Raw genomic sequence first — 27142 nt, forward strand, 5'->3', positions numbered from 1 at the left:
CTGCTCCATATCCTTATATTTTCTGTAAGTAAATAGATAGATAGATTCCAAGTCTTAAATTCTATGTCCTCCATCGAGATTTTATATAAAATAGTATATGGTGCACTTTAGCGAAACCTCATTGTTCCGTCATTTATCGGAACAGTAGGGGGGTAAGAGTATACAACGGAGGATTTGGATAAGATGCACATGTACAAAGATGCTCGACCGGTGACTATGCAAAGAAATAAAGAATATTTGTTTAGGACCTTTGGGTTTTATTGCGTCGGCATCTATGCATAGATTGTAAGGACAAACATAGCAATCGCCAGGGTATCTTATTTCGAATTCCTCGATACGATAACGCAGTATATTTGAGCAGATGTCCCCACTCCAAGGTCGCATCGTAGCCCTGTGGTGGGATGTATCGTGGAGGGGGTGGGGAAGAGGGCAGTTACAGTTTAGACGAAAAAATAGTTAGTTGTCCATACTCGTTAGGCGGAATCACATCCAAGTGATCCGAGCAGCATTCAATACAACTAGTCAGTAACCCGAGGTTATTGCTAGGACCAAGCATCAAAGTTAGCATAGATCAATATACAAGGCCCAAGCACCATATTGATCTCTTGGAAACGAGTATTAATAAATATTCACATTTCACTATAATTAGAAGTGTATTATTTGGGATAACTCCTTCCGTCCTTACAACGCGGAAGTGGAAAGAGACAGCAGTCTTTTCCTATCAAGTGAGAAAGCGCGTGCACGAAAGCGTGCACAGTACGGGAGTGGGAACCAGCACTACCGTACAACTGTACATTTGCTTCTGCGAGTTGGATCAATCACACTAAATGGTCCTTCGAGCCGGAGCAATCGTACATTAAATGGTCCTTCGAGCCGGATTGCTCTACGAAAGGTCGCGAACGATCAGCAAGCAAGTTCGTGAATTCAATCAACGAGAGCAGCAATAGCATCAACGCCGAGGAAGAATAGGAAAACGCAGGAAGAGGCAATACACGGTATCCAGCCACGCAGCATCAACACGAGCATCTGCCGTCGGACGGTATCGTTATCGGTAACAGGTCAGTCTCTTTTCCTTCTTAGCCTATCCTTCTCCTTCATTTAATATTGCTACTATCTCGGTACAAACATGGCTGAGCAATTAAGAGATTTACACATTAAACGGGGTCAGATAAAGGCATATATGACTAGGGCAAAGAGTCATATTGATAAACTAGCACAAACGCGTAGTACACCCCGCCTCAGGTTTCGTCGCGATGAGATCTTGGTCAAATCGCGTGAATTCGAAGAAGTGCAAACCAAAATCGAACTAATTGATGATACATCCGATCACAGTGTGGAACGTGAATCTTTTGAAGACGCGTTTTTTACAATCATCGGCAACATCGACGAATTATTGGAAGATTGGTCGAATTCAGCGCATTCCGCGTCGACGAATGCACCTTCTCCGACGCAATCACAATTATCCGCGGGTTCTAACGGGCATATCAGGTTGCCGAAAATAGAATTACCACAATTCGGTGGATCGTACGAAGAGTGGTATTCTTTTCGCGATACTTTTAAGTCACTAATACATGAAAACTCATCGTTATCGGCGATCCAAAAGTTCCATTATCTTCGCTCGTCACTAAAAGGCGAGGCGGCGGACATAACGCGGGCATTAACGATTTCGGACGTAAATTACGAAGAAGCGTGGAAATTGCTACAAAATAGGTACGACAACAAACGTAGGATAGTGCATACTCATATAAGGGGTATCATGGATATACCTAAGATTCAAAAGGAAAATAGCGTTGCGCTGCGCCAATTAGTTGACGCTGCCTCAAGAAACACAAGGGCACTTAGTGCACTGCAAAGGCCGGTCAATCAGTCGGATGACTTACTGGTATGCACGGTGGTAGACAAGTTAGACGCGAAAACGAACGAAGAGTGGGAAAGCAAGCCTTCACCGTCGGAAGTGCCCACCTTCGCACAATTAATGGAATTCCTGACGCACCGGTGTCAGGTATTAGAAGCAATCGCAAAACCACCAATGCCGCTCGTGACGAATCACAACCGACCGAAACCGCGCCAGGCATTGTCTTCGCAGGTAACTAGAAGCATACTCGCGTGTCCGATATGCAAGGAAAGCCACCAGCTTTACAAATGCGAAAGGTTCAGGAAGATGCCAGTTAGGGATCGCGTCTCCGAGGCAAGAAAAAAAGGGTTATGCCTTAATTGCTTGCGGTCGACGAATCATTTTGCCATCGAATGCAATGCGAGTCGGTGTAAGGTGTGCAACCGGAAACATAACACCTTACTACATACCCAGTCAGAACCGTCGCAGGGTTCCACGGCCGTCGCTAACGAACGCGGCGAGTCAGACAGCGAAGCGGCGGTTGCAAACATAGGTCGCGGGTTAAAGGCAGCATCTCATCGAGAGGCGTTACTTTTAACAGCCAAGGTCAAGCTATTAGACGTAAATGGAAAACCAATAACCGTTCGGGCATTATTGGATTCGGGGTCCCAAGTAAACATAATAACGCGTAACTTAGCGCAGCGTCTAAGGTTGCAATCAAAGGAATTCCGAGCGCCGATCGCCGGAATTGGTCAAATGACGACACAACCGCTACATCAAATAGAGGTTGTGCTCAAGTCCAACTACAATAACTACCGGAGAAAAATAGATTGTGTAATATTAAATTCAATTACAAAAAAATTACCAGCCGTATCTATGGACGGGAATAAACTTGCGATTCCCGGTAATATAAGGTTAGCGGACCCCGCATTCTACGAAAGTGCGAATATCGACGTGTTATTGGGAATAGAGGTCTATCTAGAGATCTTATGTACGGGCCAAATAAAGGCAACGCGTTCGCATCCAACGTTGCAAAAAACGCAGTTGGGATGGGTGGTAGGCGGCTGTTTGCGTGATGTAAAGGGCAGCCCCAAGGAGGTAGCATGTAACATCGCTACGCAAGTACAGGATGTTGACCAGTTGGTGTCGCGGTTTTGGGAACTGGATAACGTCGCGGATGTTCATCCGTTAACAGAGCAGGAACGGTACTGCGAAGAGCATTTCAAGAGAACGTACAGACGTGACGCGGACGGTCGATTCGTGGTGCGCCTCCCCATCATAGAAGAAAAGATAGTAAGTCTCCAGGATAATAGGACCGCGGCGTTGAATCGGTTTTTCTCCCTAGAGCGCAAGTTAGCTAAAAATCCAACATTGCGAGATGCGTACTCAAGCTTTATAAAGAATACAGGGATTTAGAGCACATGCGGACGTTACCAGAAGATAAAGAACTCCGCTAAGTACTTACTACATACCACATCATGCAATTTTAAACGAGAAAAGTGCAACGACAAAGTTGCGTGTGGTATTTGACGCGTCGGCCAAGTCGAAGTCAGGCATATCGTTAAACGACGCATTGGCCATAGGACCAAATATACAGGATGATTTATTTTCGATAATAGCGAGGTTTAGAACATACGCGTACGTGATAACAGCGGACATTCAGAAAATGTATAGACAGATCCGTGTCGACGAATCGCAGGTTAGCCTACAGAAGATATTCTGGCGTGATGATGTGCGAAACCCAGTGAGCACGTGTGAGCTCCTAACTCTAACGTACGGTACGGCGTCGGCGTCATTTTTGGCTACGCGGTGTCTAAAAGAGATAGCGGATTTAGAGGAGGGAAATCATCCGATAGGCGCGCAGGTCATACGACGCGATTTTTATGTGGACGACTTGCTGACCGGAGCAGATTCGATTGCGGAGGTTAGAGAAATACGCGATCAGGTAAACCAGGTATTAGCCAAAGCAGGGTTTAAATTGCATAAATGGGCGGCTAATTCGGGGAAAATATTACCGCACATTCCCGAAAAGGTCGATTCAAAGCAAATACTGAATCTAAATAAGGAAGGCGATATAAGGGCGTTGGGCGTCTTGTGGGATCCCAGCGATGATTCATTTCAGTATTCCGTTCCGATAGCGGCGCCAGTGCACCGAATCACGAAAAGGGTCATATTGGCATCGGTTGCTAAGGTATTCGATCCGTTGGGATTAATTGGGCCAGTCACTGTAACGGGGAAGGTTATCATACAAAGACTATGGCAAAGGGGCATACATTGGGATGAATCCATACCAATGGATTTAGAGACAGCATGGTTGCATTACGCGAAACAACTCCCAGTGCTAAATGACATAAGGGTCGAACGGAAAACTATTTGTAAAAACGCGAAGGAAATAGAGATGCACGGATTCGCGGACGCATCCGAAACGGCGTATGGGGCCTGCATCTATATAGTTTCGAAGGACGGGCGCGGAAACGGGAGCAGCAACTTATTGTGTGCGCGCTCGAGAGTAGCACCGTTAAAGGCGGTATCGCTACCGCGATTGGAGTTGTGCGCTACCGTATTGCTCGCGAGGATGATAAACAAGCTGACGACGAACATGCGCGTAGAATTCAGGAAAATATGTTGCTGGTCAGACTCCACCATTGCATTGGCATGGATAAGATCACCATCTCGAAATTGGACCACGTTTGTGGCCAATCGCGTGGCGGAAATTCAAGAGCGAATACCAAACTCGAAGTGGGGACATGTGTCTTCCGCCGAAAATCCAGCGGATTTCATATCGAGGGGGGTAACCCCAACAGAACTGTTAAGTCTGGATCTATGGTGGCACGGGCCAGGAGTGGTCTTCGGGAACGCGACGGATACAGAGCCAGAAGTCCCACTCGAAGAATTACCAGAACGTTGAAATACGAGTGTCACGTGCACGGTCGCGATGATAGGCCGCGACCAGAGGTCGCGAGAGTTTTGTGATCGTATATTCAATAAATATTCGCAATTCACCCGACTAGTGCGGGTCATAGCATACTGCGGCAGGTTTTGCAGAAACGCGCGGCGTGCACAAACCAAGGACATCGGTCCGTTAACGGTGGCTGAAATCGCGAGAGCCGGGGGGCGTTTAATAAAGCTGTGTCAAGCGCAAGAGTTCGGCGAGGAAATAAGGGCAATAACAAAAAACCCAAGGATTATTGTACATGGTAGACTGGCGTGTCTTAAGCCGTTTCTGGATACCAACGGGATCATGCGTAGCGGCAGTGAAGGCTGCGAAATATCACCTGAGGCGCGTGGTAGGGAATGCTTCCTTAACGTTCGAAGAGTTAAATACCATACTTACCCAAATAGAAGCAATATTGAACTCCCGCCCTCTATTACCTATATCCGCCGATCCTGGAGACCTAAACGCTCTTACTCCTGCACATTTCCTTATCGGAGACTCCCTGCTGTCGGTATCGGAACCGGACATAAGGGAGATAGCAATTAATAGACTATCACGGCTACAACTAATCGAGCAGCTGCGCCAGCATTTCTGGAAACGCTGGTCGAAGGAATATTTAAATCTACTCAACCAGAGGCCAGCGAGATCTATACGAACACGTGATCCACTACAGGAAGGCCACTTGGTTGTCATTCGAGATGACAATTTACCCCCACTACGATGGCTATTAGGCAGGGTGGAGCAGCTAATAGCAGGCGCAGACGGAATAGTGAGGACAGCAATGATTCGAACATCTAAGGGAACCATTAAGCGGGCTGCAACAAGGCTGTGTGTTCTGCCAATAGAGCAGCCGTAGGCGGTCATAAAAATTGTTGTATTTAAATATGTTCAATGTATCTTTAAGGTGGTGCTTGGAAGCTTTGATTAGTCTTAGAATATACTGTATATAAGGTTCACTACATTCCAATTGTATGTTGAAAGGCAGGCCTTTCAAGGGGGCCGGCATGTTCCGTCATTTATCGGAACAGTAGGGGGGTAAGAGTATACAACGGAGGATTTGGATAAGATGCACATGTACAAAGATGCTCGACCGGTGACTATGCAAAGAAATAAAGAATATTTGTTTAGGACCTTTGGGTTTTATTGCGTCGGCATCTATGCATAGATTGTAAGGACAAACATAGCAATCGCCAGGGTATCTTATTTCGAATTCCTCGATACGATAACGCAGTATATTTGAGCAGATGTCCCCACTCCAAGGTCGCATCGTAGCCCTGTGGTGGGATGTATCGTGGAGGGGGTGGGGAAGAGGGCAGTTACAGTTTAGACGAAAAAATAGTTAGTTGTCCATACTCGTTAGGCGGAATCACATCCAAGTGATCCGAGCAGCATTCAATACAACTAGTCAGTAACCCGAGGTTATTGCTAGGACCAAGCATCAAAGTTAGCATAGATCAATATACAAGGCCCAAGCACCATATTGATCTCTTGGAAACGAGTATTAATAAATATTCACATTTCACTATAATTAGAAGTGTATTATTTGGGATAACTCCTTCCGTCCTTACAACGCGGAAGTGGAAAGAGACAGCAGTCTTTTCCTATCAAGTGAGAAAGCGCGTGCACGAAAGCGTGCACAGTACGGGAGTGGGAACCAGCACTACCGTACAACTGTACATTTGCTTCTGCGAGTTGGATCAATCACACTAAATGGTCCTTCGAGCCGGAGCAATCGTACACTCATCCTACATATGTGCAACCAATGTATTTTTTCTTTATTAGTGTTATTTATTATCTGTTATTTTTATTGCGTTTAGTAGGTTTTTTGTTGAAACGAAATTCTCTCGTTTCATTTCATGTAAAATGAATTTATTATGTTGTCTACATTGTTTTATAATATAATAATTTTGTGGTGTAAAGAGGAAATTCTTTTTTCTTTTTTTTCTATGGAAATTGGATTTACACCACTTTCATAATCAATGGTTACACAATTTCTTTTACCGGCCAATTTTAAGTTGGACAAAGCTTTGGTTCTTTTTAAGAAATTAAATACTAACAAGTTATAAATAAAAAGTTTACACTAAATTAAGCATAAATTATGTGATATCTCTTTTTTTTCAAATGGACTTACATCACTTTCAAAATAAACGGTCCATATTGTTTTAAGATTGAAAATCTGTATAGAGATTTTATTATTAATTTAATTAAAAATTTTTACTTTTATTTTACACGGCGTTTCTCTAGAAAACACTATATGACCATTTGATGAATTTTGTAGTTATACAGGAAGTGAAATGTTAACAAATGATCAATCTTCAAATAAAATTCCATCTTCTCAAGAGCTCTTTTTGTTAACCGAAAGCACTGCAAGTTCATTATAGCTACAAAACTATAAATTTTTAATAGAAGTTTTTAGTTTTATTGAAACTGTCCGTGAATAAATCACTTGTTATATTTATACATATTGTGTATAATATATTAATTTATATAATATAAAATGATATTCCATATTCTTTATATTATTAGGCTGTAACTAGGATGGTTAAACGTTATGAAATAATAACATTTAAAAAATTGAAGCAACTTGTTGAAAAACTTAAGCTATGCAAATTAACGTTAAATTATTTAGTACAAATAAAGACCGTTTATACCGATGCTTATATGTTTCATTTAAAAAAAGTTAAATATAATAAAAAAAGGTGAATTTTTTTTTGTATTATAAAGCGTGTGAAGTTTCTTCTTTTTGTTAATGTTATTATTTTATTAAAAAATCAACATTATTACGCAAGTTATTAATAATTATAAATAGAATTTCCAACAATAAATAACAAAAATTAATTTTTTTACGTACTTGGAACGATAGGTTTTGTAACATTTGGATAATATTTGTTATACAGATACATAAAACATAAACAAATAAAATAACATAGATAAAATAAATAACATAAATTATTCTTTTGGCGTGCTTGAAACGATTATATTCTCTAAAAAATTAATATAACATATTCTCTTTAGAAAAAAAAATAAAATAAAATTAATTAAACATACTTTACAATAACGAAAATAAAGAATAAAAAAAGACATACTAGATACGAGACCATTATGCTACGAAAGAAAAAGTAAATATAAGACTAAAATATAAGTAAATATAAGAATTTTTGCGAGATTTTTACTCCCGTTTTTTCACAAACGGTTAAATATCTAGTTTTTTTTTAAAGTACAACGAATATTCTCATGGACTACTACAAGTGTGCAAAGTCTGACAAAAATCTAACCGAAGTCACTCTGACGGTCCCGTTGTGAGAGAACATCTACACTTATTGCTAACCGTATTTGCTGAATGTCCACCTTGGGCAAATTACAGAGGAAGTTGAAGGTAAAAAAAAACACTCACGTTTAATTTTTTTTGGAGGCCTTAAGTATGCGCTAAATTATTACCTATTTGTGCTAATGTATATGGTGCACGAACAAAAAAGTATTTAGAACTGATTAAAGAAAATCTATAAAAATTTTATATCGAGAATAATTTCGCAAAATTTTAAAATTTTTAAAATAACTAATTCACTTGAAATTTATATTGGAATTACATGATTAGACTATCAAGGAAAGATCACTTGGCAAGGCTGTTGACTGATATGTTTTTATAATATTTTTTTATAATATACTTGCATTATAAAATTACAATTATATGAGGAAATACCAAATATTCTACCATATATTCTAGTCTTCGATGTATTCAAACGTAAGAAGATGAGCTCTGAGTATTAATATTGTTTATATTGTGAATATTGAGGATAAATACAATAGCAAGCTGTTATAGTTATTAACAAATCCTTTCAAATCGTACAGGTAAATAGAGATAAGCCTTTTGCATAACCTTGACCAGAGTATCCTTTGCGAACAATTATCCTTGTTCGGTAAGCGTCGGCGACAAATAGGCTTTCAATAGGCTTGCGGTCTGTAAAGTGTTAATTTAGATGCTCTGTTAATGAGCCAATAAATTTTTCTTATTTTTTCCTTCAAATTGTTTATTTTTGATTGTATATGTTTTTTCCATGTCAGTTTTTTATTTAGTATCGTACCTAGGTATTTGACCGAATCCTTGGTTGGAATTACTGTCCCATTTATAGTCACAGGGGACATGTGTGACTTGTAAATAAGGGTAATAACAGCTACTTTCCAGGAAGTCGGATAGTAACCTATGGGTAAGATAGAATTAAATAAGGGAGCTATAAATGCGATTCCTTTCTTTGGCAATTCATTGATCATCTTCCCGTTTATTAAGTCTTGACCTCGTGCTTTTTTCGGATTTTCGATGATTATTGTATTTATTGACACTATAATTGAAGCATGATTAGAGGAAAGATCAAATGAAGAGTAAACCTATATATATCGAAAAGATGTATTTGTAGCCATAAAGAAATTGAGTAAGTCTCGAATTTTGTTGATATCAGTTGGCCAATAATTAGGTTCACATAAACTAAAATGTGTTAATCTATTAGTTTGGTAGCTTTTTGAGAGTGCTCTCCCGCTTAGTGTTACAATTCTACTACCCCAAAGGTTATGTTTTGCATTGAGATCACCTCCAGCAACAAATTTAGAACCTAGAGTTTCGAAAAATAAATTGAAATTGTCTTTTTGCATATTGTGTTTAGAGGGGTAATAAGCTAATTGAATGTTTGGATTTTCCTTTAGTCTGGGTACTAGAACCGTCTTCTTGAGCAATTCTTTATAATTAGGGCATTTTTTGTAGTTCGCGGTATGGTGGTCTCCACATAGGAGACAAATTGGTGGAGTTTCAACAAATTTTTTGCATTCCACAGTTGGATGTGGTTTTGCACATTTGACACACATATATTGGCGATTGCAATAAAGCTTAAGAGTACAATATACTTTAATATATAAATAACTTTTAATATACAAATACAAACTTTTAATATACAAATATATTTTAACAAATCTGAAATTTTAATATGTTATTTATTATAGTATTAGGAACCCACATTTTATACGGCAGACATTTGTTTCGGTAATAACATCCCAGCAGACAGCGAAACCTTATCTACAAACAATAATAAGTATCAAAGTATAATGACGATAAAAATAATATAATTGAAATTTGTAATTGTTAATAGAGGATGACGATCCATACCTTTGCCCATCTCCACTCCATAAACCCTTTTCGTAATAACGCAATCCATTACTGATTGCTTGTTCGAGATCTTGAGTCATTTTGACTCTAGTTGTCCTTTTACTCCATCTTTATGTGAATGCTTTGTTCTTCTTTTGACCTCTTTCCAAGTGTTATCGGATTTGAAGGAAGGCGATGGTGCCTTCTCATCGTTGATATGTACTTTCTCTAAAGTAGAATCCTCAGAGAGAGTAAGCGTTTTATCGTTCAAAGTGATCGTCGATTCGCTGCTATTAGATTCGTTAGTCAATTCTTCATTACTCGACGGCCCAAAAAGCATAGAATTTATTGGCACTTCATCGACAGTTTTATCGATCATTTCAACTTTCGTTGGTTGATCAATTTCCTCTAGATTGACTTGTTTACTCGCAATCAGCTTACTCGAAATGTCTACGAGTACAAATTCAGGCACATTCGGATTGAGACCATCACCCCCCATTGTCACTAAGGTATTTTCGGATCCGTTTACTTTTCCTATTGTCGATTGTGATTGGTAACAAAATCGATAGATTTGCTGAGGTGCAGGCGCACGTGTGATCGATATCATGGATTTCGAACAAGGATAAAATTCAGACTCGTTCATATTTTCGTTTTGCGTATCAGTACAAGTTGAATTGCCAGCTGTATCCAGTAAAGGCCACCTAAATGGATCGATTCTGGTTCTTATCATGTATCCTTGAACCAATTCCAATTTATCCGATTTCGCAATAGAATTGATCACAAAGCTCAAATCCTCCGTCACGCTTTGAATCAGATGAAAGGATGCTATCAACGTAATAGGCAAGAATCCTTCTTTATCCATTTTACGTCTCAAATAAATGTCATGTAATAGATTCTCTTCGCTGAAGTAGTATTCTATTTGTTTTCTTATAAATTCTTGCATAAGAATAGAGGAGTCCTGTTGAATATAATTATTTTCGTAAAACATCTCTCTTCCTGCGTATGTCGGCGCTATATATCTCGATTTATCTTGATTTAAATCTTGATTCTCGTATTTCACGTAATCTACGTCATAATTAGAATAATTGTTATCGTATCTATGCCTAAAATTATTACGAGACGTAATGCCATCACGTTCACCGCGTCCTCTACTCCTAAAGCTTCGGCAACCTCGTGTATACGAGCCATCCCTAATACTGGATCCTGACCTACTATCGTATTCTTTATCTCTCCAGGCTTCTCCATCTTCGTTGTATCTATCTCTTGGGTTGTATCTCGGCGAACGTTTCCTCTTCCCTCTATTTTTTGTGATATCTGTGTCGAGGGGAACCCATTTCTGTTTATTAAACTTTCTTCTGTTATCATTACCGTTGTCCGCGAGCTCATCGCTGTCGTCTTGGCAATGATTGTGCTGCTTTTTATTTTCTTTGGATTTTATTTCAATCGAGTGGCCACTAATTTCTTTAGTATTACTTGGCTCGGTAACACCATTTTGTTTTTGAATTGTCACAGCAGTCGTCTTTTTGTCTTGAGGTCCCAACGTTGGCCAATCTCCGATATCCGTAAAATCGAAAACCATGCGCTCTTTAGTTCCATTGGATTGTTGGCTTACAATTTGGCCTCCTATATTTTCTTTATTATTTCCTTTATTCGAGGAAACTACTCTAGCGGTATTAGTATCGTTCGAGGCTGCTTTGGGATTGACTACGCTAGCGTAGAATACACCAGAGCCCCCCTCCTCTCGCTCTGTGCTTCCCTGAGCGCTGCAGCTGCTGACCACTTTTGCCGCCATCTTGAATCGCCCGCGTGGAGACAAAAACACGAGGAAACGGGTTGTCCCACCTTTTATTTTCTCTCTTTTTTCTCTCCTTTTTCTCTCTCTCCCAATTTATTTCTCAACGTGTTATTCCTTCTTCAAATCTTTCGCTTTTTTTACTTTTCTTACAAACTTACTGAAATAACAACCTTTACTTTCCAACTACGACGAAATTCAAAATAACACAAGTACTCGCCAGTTTCATGAATGATTCGTCAAATCTATCTTTTCGTTTTCGTAGCAAACCAAAATAAAGTGAATCTCAATTGTAATCACGAACGGATCATTCAGGCATTAAATAAAGAACAAAGTTTTATCGTCGTACCACGCTTCGAGCGCATGTGATATTTGTACGTCGTGAAATACTTAAACAAAAAGAAATAAAAAAATAAACCTCATGCTCTAGATCGTGTTTAAACTTACAGTTAACTTAATGCAATCCCAAGTCTCTCTCCCTCTCTCAATCTGTTTCTTAGCTCGTCGACTATTAAAAAAATGCAGAGACTACGCACCCGCACGTTACAATAGCCGATCTTCTTGTGCCGTGTGGGTTCGCTGTTATGGTCGCGTCGGGCTTCTACTTCCCGGTATGAGTTTGCTCTTGCGCATGCTCGTCCTCTATCTCACAAAACTTTTCTTGATGATGGAAGATTAGTTACTAGCGATGCAGGGAGAACCGCTAGGGAAAGTACGTGCCACGAGAAATGACGCGAGAATCTCACCCTCTATCTTTTACTTTTTTTACTATAAACTTCTTTACGGAATCGATTTATCGGAATCGATCGTTACCAAAAATCAATAGTAACTAAAAAACGAGATTTATAGTGCGCGCACTAATCGATAGAGAGTTACTGGACACTAGCGTCCATAACCCCACCTTACCGTACCCCACCAACCATACCTTAAAGAACAAAGGAAAACGTACCACGAAAGCGAGAATCGTGGAGGAGAAAAGGAAACGTACCACGAAAGCGAGAATTGTGGAGGAGAGAGTTCACGGATGGTAACGGCTATACCTAAGGGTATAGCGCCATCACGGTGATGTATCGCATAAGCGATAATTAATACATAATTACGGTAACGAAAGACAGAGGCGATAATTAACGGTGAGAGATATTATTTTTATTTCTTTCAACTGGATTGCCCATCCGGGTTAATCGTGACGAGAAGTAGATTACGAACATAGTTCGTGATCCATCGTCGTCCATTGTATTTGATACCAACCAGGGTTTTTATGCCGCAAGGCTTTTCCCTGACGAGCCAATAAAGCATTGCACTTATTGGCTCAACCAAGTGTTTTATTTATTTTAATTCACCTTTCCACCTTCCTCATAATTAGCTTAACCTAATCGCCGGAGGACTCCATGTTGGAGGAATTTTGGCAAATACACCTTCTACTACCACGTGCCTTTTACAGTTCACCCATATATTTGAATGAATATCATCTTTATTGAAAAAGAAATGGGTACTACTGATTCGATGTAAATGATGCTAGTGAAGGGGTGGGGGGAGAGAGAGAGAGAGAGCGAGAGAGATGCGCGACTCGCCTTACACCACGAGGTCTATGTTACCTCGAATCTCTCGTAATTTGGATTGCTTGATAACGATGAAAGATTGCTTTTTCTTTCTTTCTGTTTAATCGTCTTCGCGCACTTTTCGTATCAATGAAAATAGGATAGACGTTGATCAAGTAGTTAAGTACATACCACAAGTGCTGAGACAATTTGAAGTAGAAGAAAAGTAGTAGAATACCGGGAGGAACTTATCTTCTTTTATGGTTATACCCGTACGCCCTAATGTTTCTTTTTATTCGTCGTATCGACACTGTAGATTCTTTTTTCTTTGACTTGCAACGTCTAGTAACATCGTTGTAGCACCGAGTTCTTGTTTATTACGTAAATGCCAGGCATTTTCTACAATATTTTAACACAAGAAAGCAGCAAGTGAAACACATGTAACCGTCTATGTCTCTCTGCTTTGAGAGAGCCAAGCTGACTTCCGGCTACTACAGAACACACTGCGCAACTCAATTGAAATTTGTATTTGTATATATATCTATATATTCTCTTGAAAATATAAATGTTAAACTCTGTGATTTCTAAATAGATGAATTATGAAATTCAATAATAAAATTTATTTGATTATTGAAGTTATACTTCTTTTGGCGCGTTGGGGAAAATGTAATGGGGAGTGATTTGGTTCCGAGCGTCTGGGAAAACGACACCATGAAAAGTTTGTCGGTATTTACGACGCGCGGCAAAGCGATTTCAAGTTTACGGCATGAAGTTGTCTTCTCTTCTTCTTCCCCTTTTTTTCTCAAGCGGGTCACCACCATCCAAATACTAATCGTACTCAGCTCTACTTTACTTAAATGATCGAGCGAGAACTAATGCTGTAACCGCGCCATGGCCGTTGACGCATAAAGTAATTCTATATATCTCCCTTAAATTTAATGTGGACTGATATCTATATTTTTATATTTTTTTATTCTTTTTATTCTTTCTTATATATATAATATATCGATCGATTGAAAATATTTTTCCTTTCTTTTTTGAAGTTATTTTGTTAACTTATTGTTAATAAAAAAGAATAATTAGTAGCTTATCGTCTCATATTTTCAATCCTCCTCTTTTTTACCTGGTCACGCTATAAATATATATATATATATATTTATATAAAATTAAATAACTTCAATAAATAAATGAGAATAAAAATATAATAGTAAAAGAAAAATAATCTTCTTCCATTAGAAAATATTATCGATCATCAAGCAGGGAAGAGAACCATGTTTCTTTATCAACTATATTCTATGTAAAAATAAAATTAATAATAATAATACTAATAATGTAATAATAATAACATTAATTAAAAAATAAACTAGGAAAATTAAAAAGTAACAAGGAAAATTAATAATGATAATAATAATAATAATAATATGTTATCATTGTGATAGGTAATCTGTATTTAATTATAAAAATATGAAGAATTTAGCATGAAAGAATGGAAACGTATTGTGCAACATGAATTTTTTTTGATTGTTTTGAAGTTATACTTCTTTTTCAATACTAAATAACGAGCGTAGCCTGACGAGGATTTCCTTCAGAATTCGTGAGACACTCAACGTAATTACAATTTATGTACCATTTATAAAGATTAAAGATTCTTACCGTATATTCGAAATACGCAGCTCAATCATTTCGAAAATATTGAAAATATCGAAATTTTGTTATCGTCCCTCACCACTCTTCAAACCGTTGTTAAGCACGCCCTGCTGGGCCTATTAAACAAAAACACTCGTCCTATTCTTCCACTGGAAGCCTACGACGACACGCTTTAGATAACAAGCGAAGAATTTACAAAGAAAGCGACGAACAAAGCGATTTAAGCTAGAAGCGAAATAAGAAAAGTATAAGTATTCCTTACACTTCCATAAACGAGGTGAACCTTTTTGTTGAATCCGTATACAAGCGAAACGAGCAAGAGGTGAGATACGTGTTTAATCTTTTGTTAAAACCGCAATTCCATATTATATTTAATTTATCAACCAGAGCTTTTATGCTACAAGGCTTTTTGCCTGACGAGCCAATATAGTATTATACTTTGTATTGATTTAACCAAGAGTTTTTCTTTTTTCTTATTTGTTGTTTTATTTTATTAATTTTTTTAATAATTGTATTTTATTTAAATTGTATTTAATATCTTTATTTTATTAAAGTTTTTATTGAAGTTATATTTTATTTTATTTACAAATGTAGAGTATATATTGGCATTCGGGAAAATTGTAGTTATTTCATATTGAATACAATGAAGATGGAGAAGTAAATGTTGTTTGGCTTAAGTTTTCAGATTCACTAAAGATTGGCCAGAAAATCGTACAGAAAGTTGCTGGACACGTTGCGATTTAAATTAATAAAACAATAGTGCCGATCGGACGTAGATCTTCAACTATTCTCCTTAGCAATAATACAAAAATTAAGATTAAGCGTTCACATTTATCTATAGTTTAAATTTAATTATTTATTATTAATTATTGAAAATTTATTTATTTTATTTTAATTATTGAAGTTATACTTCTTTTTTTAATTATTTTAATTTTAAAGTTATTATTAAACTATAATGTTTTGCAGCTTTCTTATTGACCAGAATCAGTATACATTTAAATTTCTGTTTAAGTTTTCAATATGCCTAAAACTAATGCAGAGAAATGTAGAGATTATTGTCTTTGTAGGAAAAGGAATAAGAAAAATAAGGAAAATAATGAGGAAAATAAGGAAAACATAATGCACGCTAATGCAAAACATTGTAGGGTTCATTGGCTGCGAAGAAAAATGATTCAAAAAGGATATGAATTGCCTGCGAATGAAATTTTATGTACTCCGTCAACTTCTAATTTACTTTGCGAACCATCGGTTAAGCCTGTGATTACCGGTGCAAATTTAAATAATTTAAATGTCACAGCAATAACTAATAGTACTGCTAATTATTTATTGTTTTTGTTTGGTCTTTATGTTTTGAAGTTATTTGAAGTTATTTGAAGTTATTTACATTTATTTTATTTGACATTTATTTTACATTTATTTCTTCAAGAAAACCAATTGTCTGGGAATGGAACTTTATGTGCCCCATCGACTTCGAATGTACTAGTGACTTCTGAACCATCGACTCAGCCTATGATTACCGGTACAAATTTATACAATTTAAAATTCACAGCAATAACTAATATTACTGCTAATTATTATTTTTGAACTTATACTTCTATTGGTACGTTTGGGAATTTGGTCTTTATTTTTTACTTTTACTTCTTCAAGATGCATCGTTGTCTACTGCAAAAGATGACTATCACAACTATATTACTGTGCAAGCTGATGTGCATATGGAAAATTCTTCTATGCCGTGTCATCATCGTATAACATCAAAAAACATTACATTAACAAACATGGAGCAAAGTTCATGATCTCAAGCACGAAATAATCAATATTTAGCTGAAGCTTCGATTATACATGTATTGTCTAATCAAGACATTGTACCGAATGAAGAACGCAATTCGTTAAACCAAGACACAATCATGGATCAGGAATTATCTCAATCAGATGTACACTCTATTTATTCTAACTCTTCAGACCAGTTAGTAATTAATCATTCCACTGGCGAGCAAATTAATATGGATTTAGATCCTTCTTTACCATATAGCAATTATCATCAATTTAAACGAACTCATAAGGAATTTAAAATAAAATTCTTGGGCAATTCATTTGGACATCCATGCTCAGTATGTGACTAATTGTGGTTTAAAAAGGATTTAAAAGAGCCATCTAATGAACATAAGGATATTCTAACACAAATTATACCTAATGTGCCTATGGAAAATACTAAGCTTTGTAATACATGCATACAAGCTTTAATCAAGAAGAATATTCCTTTAATATCAACATATAACGGCTTCAAATATTCAGATGTACCTCAGCATCTACCACCTTTAGATTTAGTTTCTGAAAGATTAATTTCGCCTCGTATTTCTTTTATGCAGATCAGACGTCTGAGACATGTGAATGGTAAATAAGCCATTTATGGTCAATTAATTAACGTGCCTGTTTCAGTTAATACAATGGTCAAATCTCTTCAAAGAAATATTGATGACGATTATTGTATAAATGTACATATTAAACGTAAGAAAATTGACCGATCTAGTTACTTACATGGCATTGTTAACAAGCGTACAATTAAAGCTTGGCTACAATTTTTAATACCGTCTCCATTGTATAGAATGTACGATATTAAAATTGATGATTCATATTTTAGTGATAATCAAATTCACGACAAAGTTGGACAAAATGATGTCAGCGAACACATTCCTGTAGAAGAGAATCTTACGGCGAACCAACCGACATTAATGTGGGATGAAGAACAATATTTACGTATTGCACCTGGCGAAGCAAATTTACCTCAAAGTTTATTATTTGATGAATTTTTTTATTTCTTATTTCTTATTTTATTTTTTATTTCTTATTTTATTTCTTATTTTAATTAAACCCTTCTTCTTCTTCTTCATGTATAAATAAATAAGATTATACTTATTTTTTTTGCAGTTATTTTTGAGGTTGTTGATGCTATATTCATTTTGGTACGCCAAAGAAGTATAACTTCTTAGTGCGTACATAAGTACACACACCAGATTTTTTTTTATGTTTAAATTTCCCAAGCAGTCAAAATGACTGCTTTTGAGCAATCTAGACGTATAACACGACATATATCATGAAATATATATATATATATCATGAATATAATAATCATATACAATATATATGAAATATTATTTTCATAATTATTATCCAGCTTTGTTACCCTGAAACAAAAATTAACAAGAGATGTTGTATCATTAAGCATCATTGTATTGTTTATATTTAATGCATTTTATTTATAACAATGATTGTGTTGTTAATTTTCACATTTCAACTCTAATGAATTTTTTTTAAAATCTATGACTAGTTATTTCTTTTCTCGTACGTATTACAAATTTAATACTTTACAATAGTCTACATTTTCTATAATTATAATTACAAAATATATTTAAATATAATACTTTACATAGAATACTTTTAGCGGAATTTTGTAGTGGTTTCATTGCAATTGGAATGATATTAAAAGTTAACACAGAAGTCTTTTAATAACAATTATACAATTATTTGTAATGTATTGGTAAACAAAATAAAAAACAAAACATATAAAAGAAATAATTATTTGACGTTTAAACATTTATTAAGACTTCTCATACTCATTGTTAGTTCTCTCTACGCAATATTATACTGAGTTCATATGGAATTAATATACCGGGTATATCAGATAATTGAGATCAAAATCATGTCTTGAATTTGGTAAGCGATAGAAACAAAATTATTGAAAAAAAATTTGAATAGTATGACAATTTTTTCCCCTCTATTACTTCACTTTTTTCGTAAGTGCAACTTCATATTATAAAGAAAAAAAATATACAATATGGTCGTGAATATGTAGTCTATGTAGTCAATCTTCCTCAAATCCTGATTCATTTTTTTTTCTACAACATTTTTATTTGACTTCTATCAAAACAAAAGAATTTAAAATTTAATTTTGTACATTTTTATGGTTTTTCACACCATTATGCTCAAAATTTTTCAACTTTCCTCGTGGTTTTAAAAAAAACTTTTCAACCTATCGTTGTTTATTAGGCTCACAATCAGAATTTTTCGGCACAACCATGTAGATTTATTTAAAATTAAACTGTAAGGAATTTCTTTTTCCATCTAGCATTAGACGAATTAGTATATAAAAATGCACGTAAAACTTCTTACTGCTTACACTCAAAGCTTTAAATAATCTATGTTTATATAACCTTTGTTTCTTATTTTTTGGTGTAGAATACGCTTACAACACATGCTTACAAATAACCTCTGACACTTTGTATATAAAAAAGGTACAATGGAATTTACAAAATAATTCTCAAATACCAGAACTTATTTTATTCCCTTACATGGGGATCGTGTTAAAATCGTAAGTGTATACTCATATCAAATATTTTTTGTTGTTTTTTGAAAAATTAATTTCATAATTTATAGTATATTGAAAAGAGGTAATGTGTGTCAGCACAATTATTCTTGGTAATTTATGAAATACTAAATCGTTTTACATTAGAACATTTCTCTCTGATCCATATAAAAGTTTATTTAATTATGAGCAAACTAATGTTAAAAAAAAAATAATATGTAGAAAGCGTATATGATTTAAGCTGTTGAGTGCTTGATAAAAAAGAAAAAAAAATTTCTGATTTTAAACTTGAAAAAAATGGTCACCTTAATTTATGAAAATTATCGTTCAATTAAATTTTTTCTTTAAAATAATACTTTTCTACTCTTATCAAATTCGAGATATAATTTATCTTTGAATAAGCTTGCCGGACGCATTTTGTTTATCTTAAATATACAATAATATTTCTCTAAATTATTAATATATTAGAGTGTCGATTTATCTTAACATTGATAATTCGAATGACCTTTTATCCAAATATAAAATGAGTCCACGTATTCACGTACTTCAGCTATGTATTTAACAATATTTATGTTGTGAAACATGTATTTTAGCTGATTTTTAATATCTAATCTGAATTTAATATGTTCAGATGTATATAAATTTTATTTTTACACAGAACATTAAAATAAAAGAATTAGCGTTGAAATTAGAAGATAAATTGAATATCATTGTATTCAAAAATGTATGGTTGGTGGGGGGAGGGAAGATTCACAGATAAAAATAATCCATGTTTTGAAATTATAAGCGACGATGATATTATTTCATCTGTGTTTGAAATAAGTGATAATATTACAGGATTCGTGAACAAAATTATCTGCTAGATCAGTGATGTGCAAACCGGGAGAGGGAAGGGGTTATTAAATTTAAAGAAATTTTATTGAAAATAAAAAATATAGTGGTATTTTTCAACAAGTATCAGGTGCTAGTAAAATAGTGAGAGAAATGAGATTATATTATTTATAAAAATATAATGTCTACTGTTTATTCAGGGATTAAGAAAAGATTTTAGACGAAATGGAGGGTCATATAGGAAAATAGTTTGCGCAACAACGTGCTAGATTAACAGGATTTAATTGAATTTTTTCACTTTCCACGTGACTGTTTTAAACATTGAACTATCGGTCAACTTTTTTACGAATACCTATTATATTATATTTAGCAAGGAGATACTTGATTCCACAATACAAATATCAGTATAAATGATGATATATTAACAAGATATATTAACATTCCAATACATAGTCGAAGCTAAAAATGTGTTACACAAATAGTAAAATGAAGTAGATGTTATAAAAATGTTCATATTCTATGGAATTCACTATTTGGCAATATCTAAGAAAGTCTAATTTTTGATATTTACCTTATTATTAGGTACATATTTTTTTACTCATAAGCCATTCGGATTAAAAAATTGCTTAATTTTTAATTGATTTATGACATAATTAGGAATTTAATTATTTCAGATCGATTATTTGAAATGAATTTGTTTAATAATTAATTCGGATAATCGACGCTCTATTGTACTATGATTTCTGCATTACTTTTAAACATAACTTTCCTGTTTCTTTTTAACAATATTTCCAGTGACAACAGCAGTGATTAACGGTACATTAATTTGTTTTTCCACGGACATAGTGGTACAAGTATTACTAGATACTTTAACGTTGCTACTTTTATTACTGCTATGTCTTCTCCAGAAATCAGAATGATTACTGCTACTACAATTAGTCGAACCAGTTGTGTATGTTCCAGTTCTATCCGAAGTCTTTTTCTTTCTTTTTCTTGTAGGACCTAATCCACAAAGTCTCAAAAAACCTTCTCTAAATTTAGTAGACATTAAATTATATAAAATAGGATTAATAGCGGAATTTAAATATAACATTACTCTACAGAAATATAATAAACTGTAATATCCTTCGATTCCAAGATTGATTATCATTTCTTGAGGTACTACAATTATCCATAAGGTTAATGCTCGAAAAGGTAATAAACAGAGAAAGAAACATAACACAACAGTACCCAACATCAGTACTACCTGTTTACGATATTTTAACAAATTATTAGCTGGACCACGGCTTATCGCTGGATTTGCCATTAAATGCAATGCTATCACTGTGTACAAGACCATTAGAATTAATAATGGAACCACGAAAAAGACGATTATCGTTGTAAGAACAAAAACATTCATCCATGTTGCATCGGCTGAAGTGTAACAGGTTGGGATAAATGTATCGTCGACTTCTTCTAACTCGTAGTTTACCATTAAAAGTATCGGACTGTAGATCAAAATAAAATTTTATTAAATTTATACTATTAATAATAGTTTATTATTGTTAATCACAAAGAAGCATTATTTTTATTGCAAGAAACGGTTAGTATACAGCCTGAGGCATCTAACTCGATTATTTCGAATAAAATAATTACTAAATTGTACATTAAACAATATATTATTTCTACAGAGATTATATAGTATCAAGAGGAGCATAATATGGTATACATGATTTTTTTTTATCAATAAAGACTTTTAGAAAATTTGAGAAGATAAACTTGGTTTTTTTTAAATAGAATGATTTCCTTACTGATCTTCTCAACAAAGGAGATATTCAGCTTGTTATTAATTTAAAATAAACCTGTATATTCGTTTTGCTTTACATTCATGTAATTTTCCAGTATTCCAGTAATTTTGATGGAATAAATACAAAAAAAAATAAATTTATTTACTTCATTATCCTAATTAACGACACAATTCTTAGATATTTAATGATTGTTTTTTATCAAGGATTCAAATATTTAAACATATTTTAAGGTTAGTATAATAAAATTAGCCCCGTAAAATTTTTTAACCATCACATATCATTCTGTCAATAGAAAAGACAATTGCTTGTTACGTAAGGAAGACTGATATATATATATATATATATATATATATGTATACATATATATCTTGTAGCGATCCATCACTGTTTGATGCGATTGCACGTACAATCAACTATAAATCAATCGTATCGAAATGTTTCAAATTATTTACAAAGAAAAAAAGGAAAAGAAAACAAAAGAATAAATATATATTATTATTATATACTTGATCATGATTAAGTGGTATTTATACTTGATGATTAAAAATAAAATTTAATACTAAACTTATCACCATCGATCAAATTAACTATTTTCAAACTTTTGTGTAAACTTTTTTATATGTAACATATTCACGTCGTTATTTACCTTGACAAATTTTTTAAAAATATACTTATGATATATTTTTCAGTATTTATTTCTCCTTTTGTTTTCATTTTCTTTTTTCTATTTTATTTTAGAAAATATATTTTAGGATTATTAAATTTTCACATTAATATCAATGTTATTGGAAAAAAATATTTTATTCTTAAAGAAATATTATTTGACTTAAATGATAAAACAAATTAGTCTCGTGAGAGTATTCGTGATTATTTTTGTGAGTAATATTATTGATTTCTAAAATTAATTGATCTTTTTTTATATCTATAATGCTTTGCCCCAGGGAAGTGTACTGAGTTCTATTTCATACACTTTATTTATTGCAAATATTCCTAATAAATACGATACTGTAATATTCACGTTAGTGGACGACACGGCTATCTTAGCTACTCACAAAAATCCTATATCAGAACACCTTTTATTTCAGCAACATGCCATAAAAATCGAACGGTGGTTAAATCTATGAAAAATAAAAGTGAATACCGACAAATGTAAGCATACCACATTCATTTTACGAAAAGGTACAATTCCCCCGTTACCTTAAATAACACTGTCATCCCTAAAACAAATATGATGAAATACTTAGATATTCACATGGACGCAAGACTAGCATAGAAACGACATATAAGAGCTATAGAATAAATTCGAATAGAAAGACGGAACATATTTTGGCTTGCAAGTAAAAATTCGAAACTAAACATAAATAATAAGCTATTATTATACAAGGCAATAATTAAACCGATTTGAACCTATGGAATCGTAATATGGGGCACATTAGCAAAAAGTGACATAAGCAAACTTGAAGCATTACAATCCATTATCCTGAGAACTATAGTTAATACTCTCTGGTATTTACGTAACGAACAAATTCTTAAAAAGGATCTTAAGATCAAATTTGTCTAAAAGGAAATATTCAGTCTGTGTAATAGATACAAAGTTAGACTATGAAATCACCCAAGTGATCTAATAAAGAAGCTATACTTTGAAACAGGAAGCACTCAAAAAATTTCCTTACAACTTAAGCTAACACAATTTTTTCTTATCTATTGTAAAGATGTTCTCTACTGAGAGAACATTTACGCGATATAATTACACTTATTGTTAAACGTATCTGCCGAGTTTCCAGCTTGAACAAATTGCAGAGCAAATTGGAGATAAAAAAGAACAAATAATGCTTTTGAGACAATTGGGCATATTTTGATTAACAATAAGATTAATTTTTTTTTAGTTATCATTTATGTAAAATTATATATTTTTACCATAAAATGTGCTTTTGCAATAAAATTTATATCATTTTATAAATTTAAACGGAGAGAGTTAAGTAGATTCAAAAATTGTGACGTATATTTTTTAAATTTATGCTTTTTTATGCGCATTGAGAGTGAAATTTTAGTTGTGCGTGCATCATGCAACGAAAACATGAAGTTAGTCGTTAAAGAAAGTTCGTAGTATGAAATTAGCCTAATGGATGGTGTTAGGTTTGAATAGCTATATCTTATACTGGATTATTGTTAGTTGACTTTTTTCAATTGAATTAACAATTTAATAAGAAATAATTAATTTTACAAACATGCTTAAAAAAATATATAGCTCGTATATATTATATATAGATTATTACGTCCTAGGACGTTTTCTTTTTATTTTCTACGCTCGATATTTTCTTCGTCGAAAGCAATGGTCATAGAACCCAAGAGAGAAACTAAAAAGGACCCGACGATAAATATTCTGTAAATTTGGGCCGTATCATCCTCAATTAGAAGGCCCATATAATCCTAAACAAACATTCCATAAATTCCGTATTCACTATCGTTTCTGAAATATAAACTATTCAACAAAGGAACAGATCTCCGATCCATAAGCGTAGGCGCATACAAATTTGTGCATCTGAAATCATCTGGGCTTTACCCCCACAAGATATACTCTTTGTTAATTCTTCAAATCAATGAGCCTATCCAATAAGGAACTAAGTTTTATATTCTGCAAAATGATTCATTATGCAACGAAGTAACTGATCTAAGAAGTGAGAGTATGAATAGATCTATAAAGAAGATCAAGAAGGAAAAACTTGCACTTATTGTAAGATTGTATTTCTGTTTCATGATTAAGTCTGAATTTCTGTTTTATTAATTAATTCCATATTCTGTTCTGTAAAGAAAGTGAATTATTCAATAAGATTGATTGATAACGTAAAAGAATAAATAACTGAAATTAAGAGCATATACGTTAATAAACTAGTCATTACCCACGATTAGAATTGTTTATTGTTGCTGATCAAAGTTCTGACGGAGATCTACCAGCCCAGCTACAGGGGGATCTATCCTTAACAAGGAGACGGTCAGTGAGAGCCACCTCAGATTTTTTTCAAATTTTGCACTAACGATATAAAATTTATTAAGAAATCAACATTATTACGCGAGTAATAAAATTACTATTTATAAATTAAATAATATCCAATAAATAACAAAAATTAATTTTTAACGTGCCGAAACGAGACATTTTTTAGGATGATATTTACAGGATGAATTTGTAATTTAAGTAATAAATCTTCCTTTATTTGTGCAAGATGTAAAAAAAATTATTGCTTTTAATTTTTTTGTAATAATTTTAATTTTTTTCTATATATAATTAGAAATTAGGAAATGTAAAAATAATTTATATAACCTAAGGATAGAAAAACTTATAAAAAAAATAATTCCCCCACGAAGAATCGAACGTTAATAACCACGAGAAGCGAAGACGTTACTACTTACGCTAACGCACCTCTTGATAATAGCTCAATTTTTTTCGTACAATTCTTAAGACCTCGAAGATGAATCAGAATGCATTACTGTTTTCTTATAACATAATAAAAATGAATTAAAATTATGTATAGACAAAAAATAAATTCCACGTTTTTAGAATATCTTTTCATATATATCTTGAATTAATTTTATGTGTGGATATAAAATTCTTCTTTTTCAAATATGTATTTAATTTGATAAACTAATAAATTTTTACGAGACAAAAAGTCAGTAATTTAAAATTTTATAAAATACATAATTTAATAGGAAAAATATTTAAATTTTAAATTTCGTCTTAAAGAGAATACGTATTCAATTTGATATACAAATAAATTTTTGTGAGGCAAAGAATTTATATCAATTAATTATTCTAATTAATTTTATGGCGAGGCACAAAATTAATTCATTATTTTTACTCTCCACTAAATAATAATAGTTTCTGCTAAAATGAATTATTTTTTTTTTTTACTCAAGGTTCATTATTTTTGACAATAAATAAAGAAACGGCGTGCTATAAGCATCAAGATTCGATTTAAAAACGCCGCGCTTATACGCCGATATATATAGATATACAGAACGCTCGACGCACGATGGCCAAGATGTAAAATTTTGGCTACCAAATGAAAAAATAGAAAGAGAGAAATATCGGTTTTCTTTCTCACTCGCACTCGTATACAGAACGCTCAACAATCGATGGCCAAAACAAAAATACTCGTTATCGCATGATAAATAAAAAGAGAGAAGTATTGGTTTGTTCTCTCGCTCGCACTTTCATTCAAGGCCGAGAGCTCCGAAGATTGCCGAAGATCCTTCGTTGTGTTTAGTGCACACGGACGCTCGCACGCACACTAGCATACTAGTGCGCTCGCGTGTAAAAACCGACAGAGGGGTAAGACTTGCTTTCCCCCCACTCTACAATTATTACTTTTCAATATTTCTCGCTTATTTTCGCAGATACGAAGATAAACCATAGAACATTTTTTATGTATTTTTCAATTCTCTACAACTTTTGTTTGAAACTTTTTTCGATTAAATGCCTAGATTCTAAGATAAGACCATTTTTTACCCTTTTCTACCCTTTTTCTCAAAACCTCGGGGGTTGATTTTAATAAAATTAGCACTATTCGATTCAGCGTCGTCAAATTACCCTTAGATCAAATTTTGAAGCTGTTAGTAAAAAAGATCCGTGTTTGGCCCGCGTTGACTGGCCTAAATGGCCATTAATTCGTTTGTCTTCGACGCGTTAGCTGCATACGTTTCTTGTGTAGAGATTTTTTCGTATAATCAGATAATTTTATCCATAATTGGCTCCGCACACCGTTTTAGGAACGACGACTCCACGTATCGTGTTATTCGCGCGAACAACTTTCTACCATCGCGCTTGCTGGGGAGAGAGCAATTCTTTTCTGAGCAATCCGCAGCGAAAGGGTTAATTTATTAAAACAGTTTCGCACGAGTAGTTAAACCGATCGGAGGTATTTGCCTATCTCCGGTTCCGAGTGCCGCTATGTATACATTATGTTCGACATAAGTTCCTCTGGCCGAACAGTAAGGCCGTTAAAATAGAAAATCCTATCGCTATTTCGACTTTTCATTTCTTCGTTCAATCGTTAGTAAATACGGACGTGTTTATCTACCGCTCCCAAGAATACAAGTATTTAAATAATAAATACGTTGAGATATAGTATAACGTTTGTTAGGTTTACATCGCAGATACAAGGGTGAAGTGACCTGTGTCCTAGTGAGGTAACATCGTGCACCCTCGCGGGTAACCGCGTGTTCAAGCTTATGGCAAAAAAGCTTTGACCATGGAAATTAACAACATCCCACCTCTTCAAATAATTAATAA

At 34.2% G+C, this 27142-nt stretch overlaps 4 protein-coding genes and 2 long non-coding RNA genes across 9 annotated transcripts in view; 4 read left to right on the top strand and 2 right to left on the bottom strand.

Annotated features, from left to right (window-relative positions):
- Positions 1 to 1126: 1126 nt before the first annotated feature.
- On the top strand, positions 1127 to 3250 carry LOC122522768. The gene has a single exon (XM_043644042.1). It carries the CDS (start codon positions 1127 to 1129, stop codon positions 3248 to 3250), a length of 2124 nt encoding a protein of 707 aa, XP_043499977.1.
- A 250-nt stretch (positions 3251 to 3500) lies between these two features.
- On the top strand, positions 3501 to 4742 carry LOC122522775. Its single transcript, XM_043644056.1, has one exon. The coding sequence runs from the start codon at positions 3501 to 3503 to the stop codon at positions 4740 to 4742; it is 1242 nt and encodes a 413-aa protein (XP_043499991.1).
- Positions 4743 to 8698: 3956 nt separating this feature from the next.
- On the bottom strand, positions 8699 to 13525 carry LOC122516318 (la-related protein 1B-like). 2 transcript variants are annotated; one of them, XM_043634038.1, is made up of 3 exons: positions 13423 to 13525; positions 9922 to 11692; positions 8699 to 9831 (listed from the first exon to the last, which is right to left on the bottom strand). In XM_043634038.1, exon 2 carries the CDS (start codon positions 11690 to 11692, stop codon positions 9998 to 10000), a length of 1695 nt encoding a protein of 564 aa, XP_043489973.1. In that variant the 5' UTR covers positions 13423 to 13525; the 3' UTR covers positions 8699 to 9831; positions 9922 to 9997. The 2 variants fall into 2 exon arrangements, with proteins under 2 accessions (XP_043489973.1, XP_043489966.1); XM_043634031.1 differs by having other exon boundaries at positions 9922 to 12081; positions 12229 to 13525.
- A 5393-nt stretch (positions 13526 to 18918) lies between these two features.
- On the top strand, positions 18919 to 21587 carry LOC122523646. The gene is made up of 3 exons (XR_006305349.1): positions 18919 to 19243; positions 21068 to 21262; positions 21344 to 21587. It is a non-coding gene; the product is annotated as an uncharacterized LOC122523646 (long non-coding RNA).
- LOC122523487 (growth hormone secretagogue receptor type 1-like) overlaps positions 20334 to 27142 on the bottom strand; it is a 50021-nt gene continuing 43212 nt past the window's right edge. For all 3 annotated transcript variants that reach the window (XM_043645382.1, XM_043645462.1, XM_043645294.1), the window contains one exon: positions 20334 to 21555. In XM_043645382.1, coding sequence (XP_043501317.1) covers positions 20823 to 21555 — 733 coding nt within the window. In that variant the 3' untranslated portion in view covers positions 20334 to 20822. The remainder of the gene's footprint in view (positions 21556 to 27142) is intronic.
- LOC122523702 lies at positions 21611 to 21821 on the top strand. The gene is made up of 2 exons (XR_006305366.1): positions 21611 to 21650; positions 21739 to 21821. It is a non-coding gene; the product is annotated as an uncharacterized LOC122523702 (long non-coding RNA).

The sequence above is a fragment of the Polistes fuscatus genome, unplaced genomic scaffold (genome assembly GCF_010416935.1).
Source record: "Polistes fuscatus isolate 324 unplaced genomic scaffold, CU_Pfus_HIC Scaffold1, whole genome shotgun sequence".
Lineage (NCBI taxonomy): Eukaryota > Metazoa > Arthropoda > Insecta > Hymenoptera > Vespidae > Polistes > Polistes fuscatus.